Here is a 6,355-nt window from a genome sequence, read left to right as displayed (position 1 = left end):
ATCCTCAGCGAGCCGTCTTTCTTCCGCACAAATAGTACCGGTGCACCCCAAGGTGAGGTACTGGGCCTAATGTAACCTTTCTCCAGCAAATCTTTTAACTGCTCCTTCAACTCCTTCAATTCGGCAGGTGCCATTCTATACGGAGGGACGGATATTGGTTGAGTTCCTGGAAGCAAATCGATGCTAAAATCAATCTCTCGCTCTGGAGGAATACCTGGAAGCTCATCTGGAAACACATCTGCATACTCTTTGACTATGGGAATAGACTGAAGTGTAGGTATCTCAGCATCTGCATCTCTAACTCGCACAATATGATAAATGCACCCTTTTGCGATCATTTTCCTCGCCTTCAGATAGGAAATAAACCTACCTCTGGGTATTGGTGTATTACCTACCCATTCAAGGACTGGCTCACCCGGAAAATGAAATTTGGCTACCTTTGCTCGGCAATCAACTGTGGCATAGCAAGCTGCCAACCAGTCCATGCCCATGATAGCATCAAAGTCCATCATCTCTAGCTCAACTAGGTCAGCTGAGGTCTGACGACTACAAATTGTCACCGTACAACCTCGGTAAACCCGTCTAGCAATAATCGATTCTCCGACCGGTGTAGATACCGCAAAAGGATCACTTAGTATTTCAGGCACTATACCAAACTTCCTCGCGACAAATGGGGTAATATACGATAAAGTAGATCCTGGGTCTATCAAAGCATAAGCATCGTGAGAGCAAATGGTTAATATACCTGTCACAACGTCTGGTGAAGACTCCTGGTCCTGTCGACCCGCTAAAGCATAGATACGGTTCTGATTACCACTTGAACTGGAACCTCTACCTCTGCCTCGACCTCTACCAGCCGAAGACTGAGACTCACGCCTTGAAGGATGCACGGACATAGACGATCCTGTTGCTGAACTCGCTGGTTGTGCCATTCCCCCAGAATCTCTATTTGGGCAATCTCGCATCATATGCCCCGGACGCCCACATGTATAACAAGCATCAGAACCTGCTCGGCATTGACCCAAGTGTCCTCTACCACAGAGGTCACACCGCGGAGGAAATGACCATGTCTGCGCAGAACCTCGTTGTCGCTACAAACCCGACGCCCGTGAGCTCTCACCTGGTCCTGACTGAGTATAGCGGTCATACCCGTAACCCTGTAACTGAGGTGGCAGAGGCCTAGGTGGCCGTCCGAAGTACTGGGTCCTATAACTACCCTGAGATTGCTCCTGAGACCTGGGAAATCTCATCCTCTTATGTTGCCCTTGCTCAGCCCTCTCTGTACCCTGCTGCCGACGCCTACCCCTTTCTATATTCTGGGCGAATGCCTGAATCCGGGAGATATCCATACTATCCTGCAATGCAGCGGTGGCACATGCCTCGGTTAACTCTGGGGCTAACCCTGCTATAAACCTGTGAATCCTGTCCCGCATAGTAGAAACTATGGATGGTGCATATCTGGCCAATGAGTCAAAACGGAGACTATACTCTCGAACACTCATATTACCCTGCTTGAGGGCTAGAAACTGATCGACTCGAGCCTGTCGGATCTCCCGCGGTAAGTACTGGTCAAGGAAAGCATCTGAAAAATTCTCCCAAATAGCTGGAGGTGTATCACGTCCCCTGGACCTCTCCCATCCCTCATACCAAAGGATGGCTATATCTCGGAGTCGAAAAGCTGCTAGCTCAACTGCCTCTTTCTCCGTGGCATGCATAACACGAAAGATCCTGTGAAGCTGATCTATGAAATCCTGCGGGTCCTCCCTCTGATCTGTCCCCGTGAACTCTGGGGGACTCAAAGCAATAAACTCTCGGACCCTTGAACTCCCAGACCCCTCAGAAGTTCCTGCACTAGCTGATGCCCTAGCATGTTGCTGGGTAGCTACCAACTGTGTCAACAAATGCACCGCACTCCTTAAGTCCTGATCTGATGGAAGTGGAGGGGGAACTGGATGTGCGGTTTCCCTAGGAATCTCCGTAGTTGGTGGAGGAGCCGGTAATGGCTGAGTAGGGGTCTCCCCTTGAGCCTCAGACTGGGCCCCATCTACTGGGGGTACCCTGTTGGTCCCCTCACCTACTACTGTATCTCTCCTCTGGCTAGCCGTAGTCTTCCTAGTCACCGTCATCTGTGCATGCAAACACCAACACATAAGTTTAATTCAAATTTCCTATAACTCAGTTCTATAGCACGATTTAGATTTCAAAGAAGTGTAACCAACTCCTAAATGCCCTGTAGTTCCTTGCTTATATAATGTGGTGCACAACACATCTATAAACAAGACCCTACTAGACACGGCTTGTAGACTCCCTAGGACAGAACTGCTCTGATACCAAGTTTGTCACGCCCCGAACCTAGGAGCGAGACAAGCACCCCGTGCCTCACCTAACCTGGCGTACCAAATTGCGACTAAGGGACTCTGAACACATAATGTCATACTTTGGCCATGGGGCCACCTTGCAAGACAATTTGCGAAGCAAAATATAAAACTGAATGGAAACTAGCACTAACTAAATATCAATATAAAGCTAGGCCGACAAGGCCGTCATAGCTACTACAGCTGACAAACCACCAATTTATACAAACCCAACATAATGCACTAACCAACAGGATATGCCTACAAGCCTCTACTGATAGATGTACTGTGATCGGAACAGGGCCCCGACCTACCCATAACATATATACAGATATACATAAGATGTACACAAAACTCTAGTCCTGGCAACTCCGAAAGACGTGGAGCTTACCGATCAGGCGGAACTCGGAAAACACCTACTGAGGAGGTCTACCCGTCTGTCTGTCTGAACCTGCACGCATGAAATGCAGCGCCCCCAAAAAAGGGACGTCAGTACGAAATAATGTACCGAGTATGTAAGGCAATAAAATAACTGAAATCTGAAACTGAACTGATAATATGATAACTGAAATTAACTGGGAGTCAAAGATGATCTGGAGATATACTTACCTGCTGATACTGACTCAACTCCTTCAATATAGTAAGTAAAATAATTGTACGGCCTTATAAGGCTCAGTATATATAACTGCTCTGCCATAGTAGGCTCGCTTATAGGCGCTCGGCCATACTAGGCTATGTATCTCGACCATGCTGGGCTCGCTCATAGGCGCTCGGCCATAGTAGGCTCGGTATATAACTTTCCATCTGATCAGAGGTTGCCCAATAGGGGCCTGCCCATCGATTATAGCTCGATGGTAATGAAAATACTGTAATACTGTATATATAGGCTTGCTGCTCTCTTGACTGAAAGAAGACAATACTAAAATTGAATATAGAGTCTCGATAAGGAATAATATTGTAACTTATGAGACTAGAATAGTGTGAATAAATTCATGAATATGAACTTCTCTTTTTGTCTCATTACTAACACATGTAGCTACGAGATCATGCCAAAATGAAGGAAGGCTTAGCCTTAACATACCTTATCACAATCTTTTCAATCACCAAGTTGAACTCACCTCTTCGCACCTTAATCTACAAGAATGATAATAATACTATCGTTAAGTTACGAAAGGTACAACTATCGCACAACGAACGACAAACCTATTTTGTATTAAAACGGGCAGCATCTCCCCTATAATATGCCCTTCCTCCAACTTCAAGATAACACCAACAATACAAGGACAGAACAATAACAACATATATACATCATTTTCCAGCCCTATATACACCATCAAATACTACAAAACAGCCCAACACACCCCAATCTCTTCGTACACAAAACGACCACCGTAGTAGTGTCAAACGACCCGAAAATATTATGACGAACGACCAGCCAACCACCCTACATTTATATGGTGTTTATAAACCCCCTTCCTCCTCCAAAACTCCACAAAATATTAATAAAACACGCAGCCCAACAGCAACACAAAACAGTCCACAAAACAGCCCGCTACAAGTGAATAACTCGAACTCATGGCTTTCGATCACCATCCCGTGAGTTCTTACAAGTATAGAACGACTTACCATGAATTTACAGAAGAAAAAATGGATGAAAGATAGCAGTAAACTCACCTTATTTGTTGGATAACTCAGCTCCTATCTTGGTTCTTCAAACTCTAAGTTTTACCTCCAATTGGAACTTGAAAGGGAGAGAAAATCAATTAGGGTTTGTGGGAAATTTTTGGGAGGATTCTTTGCAGAGCTTATGTCTGGTTATTATGCTCTATTTTAAGTCTAATATATGAAGAAAATAGGCCCTTAAAAGGCCTCTTTGGACGACCCGAAATGGCCCATTTTTGGGCTTTCATTTAAGCAAGTAGGTGACACACCTACTTGTCACCTAGCAGCTTGCGCAGTATCACAAAAATGCACATATCTCTCTACTCCGATGTCGTATTGACAAATGGTTTAATGCGTTGGAAAATAGACTCATAGATCTTTAATTTGATGTGTGGAACACACCATAACTCTAAGTATATTGGGAGAAAATTGCAGTTACATGTGACCCAAAGTTTCAGTAAAACTTATGAATGTAACTTGTGATGACTTTCATCGACTTTTGTTCCACAACTCGCTTGACTTAAAAACATAACACACGGATGTAATACGACTAATATAAATCATAACATAATCTCTTTATCATGTTAATCACCCTAGTCTCACCCCAAAGGTACATGTTATAACATTCCCAACTTGTCGACTTTCGATGAAACATTGTTTTATTTAATTGCTTTAGCTTCTGAACTGTCCAACCCTCTTTGTACTTGTTGTTCATGATCTTCAATATTTGTAACCTCAGAGGTAACATGATTAACTTACTTTATATACTTTTAAATATTATCTCATTTTTTTGTCCTACATTAGTTTGCTTACGACGCATTTTTACATACGAAAATATAGGGTGTAACAGTTTCCTAGTCATAAACATACTGTAGTGGTCAACATAATGTCCTTCTGTATAATGTTCCATCTTCAGCCAATGCGAATCGAGCATCTTTGGTTTGTACGGCCCTCGACTCTTTAGGGTCCGATGGGAGCTTTCTATTCTTTAGGTATTCAATATATTTATTCCTCCAATCCCAGGTTAATCTTGTAGAGTTTATCTCAGCATGACCTTCTTCGATTACGGATTTTGAGAGTTGAACGACAGTCTCCGAGCTGATCTTATCTTCCTCGACCGATGACCCCAAATTTGCAAGTGCATAGACCTCACTGTTTTGTTCTCGAGGTACATGCTGTAAGGTCCATTCCTTGAAACGGTGCAAAGTTACCTGCAGTTTGTCCAAATAACTTTGCATCCTATCCTCTCGAACTTTGAAGGTTTTGTTTACTTGGTTCACCACCAGTAAAGAGTCACACTTGGCTTCAATGACTTCTGCTCCCAAGCTTTTAGCTAGCTCAAGACCTGTAATTATGGCCTCGTACTCGGCCTCATTATTAGTCAACCTAGATGTTTTGATAGATTGCCTAATAGTGCTACCCATGGATGGTTTCAAAATGATGCCTAGCCCGTACCCCCTTTACATTCATAGCACCGTGTGTGAAGAGGGTCCATACCCCCGATGGTGTACCCGATTTTAACGAAACTTCCTTTTTAACTTCAGGTACGAGAGTTGGCGTGAAATCGGCCACGAAGTCCGCTTAAATTTGGGATTAGATGGCCATTCGGGGTTGATATTCGATATCCTACCCACTGAGTTCGATGACCCATTTGGCCAATCATCTCGATAGTTCGGGCTTGTGAAAAATATTACGAAGTGGGTAAGTGGTTAATACGCATATGGGGTGACATTGAAAGTATGGTCTTAACTTTCTAGAGGCGCTTATTAGTGCAAGTGCCAATTTCTCTAATTGTGGATATCTAGTTTTTGCTTCTCCTAAGGTTCGACTTACATAATAAATAGGAAATTGCGTACCTTGTTCTTCTCGAACTAGGACACCACTTACCTCGATTTCCGATACTGTCAAATACAAGTAAATTTTCTCATCTGCCTTTGGAGTATGAAGCAGTGGTGGGCTTGATAGGTATCGCTTCAATTCCTCTAATGCCTGTTGGCATTCTGGGGTCCAGGCTAAATCGTTCTTCTTTTTGAGTACAGAGAAAAATTCATGGCTTCAATCCAACGACCTCGAAATGAATTGGCCTAAGGAACTTTCCCGAACTGATCCTGAAAGCACATATCTCGGGGTTGAGCTTCATGTTGTATTTCCTTAAAATCTCGAATGTTTCCTGCAAATGAGACAAATGGTCCTCTGTGCGCAGGGACTTAACTAGCATGTCATCGATATAAACTTCCATTGATTTACCTATTTGTTATTCGAATATTTTATTTACTAAGTTGTGTTATGTAGCTCCTGCATTTTTTAGCCAGAAGGGCATTGCATTATAACAATATGTT

At 43.5% G+C, this 6,355-nt stretch overlaps 1 protein-coding gene across 1 annotated transcript; it reads right to left on the bottom strand.

The window, feature by feature from the left end:
• Positions 1–4,894: 4,894 nt before the first annotated feature.
• LOC138901074 (uncharacterized) lies at positions 4,895–5,440 on the bottom strand. Its single transcript, XM_070188803.1, has one exon. It carries the CDS (start codon positions 5,438–5,440, stop codon positions 4,895–4,897), a length of 546 nt encoding a protein of 181 aa, XP_070044904.1.
• Between the last annotated feature and the right edge of the window lie 915 nt (positions 5,441–6,355).

Source organism: Nicotiana tomentosiformis, chromosome 11 (genome assembly GCF_000390325.3).
Source record: "Nicotiana tomentosiformis chromosome 11, ASM39032v3, whole genome shotgun sequence".
NCBI lineage: Eukaryota > Viridiplantae > Streptophyta > Magnoliopsida > Solanales > Solanaceae > Nicotiana > Nicotiana tomentosiformis.
Note: the sequence above shows the minus strand (reverse complement) of the source record. Positions and strands in the feature narration are given on the sequence as shown.

Coding starts and splice junctions, on each gene's coding strand:
- LOC138901074 (XM_070188803.1), bottom strand. CDS start 5,440: ATGGGTAGCACTATTAGGCAATCTATCAAAACATCTAGGTTGACTAAT.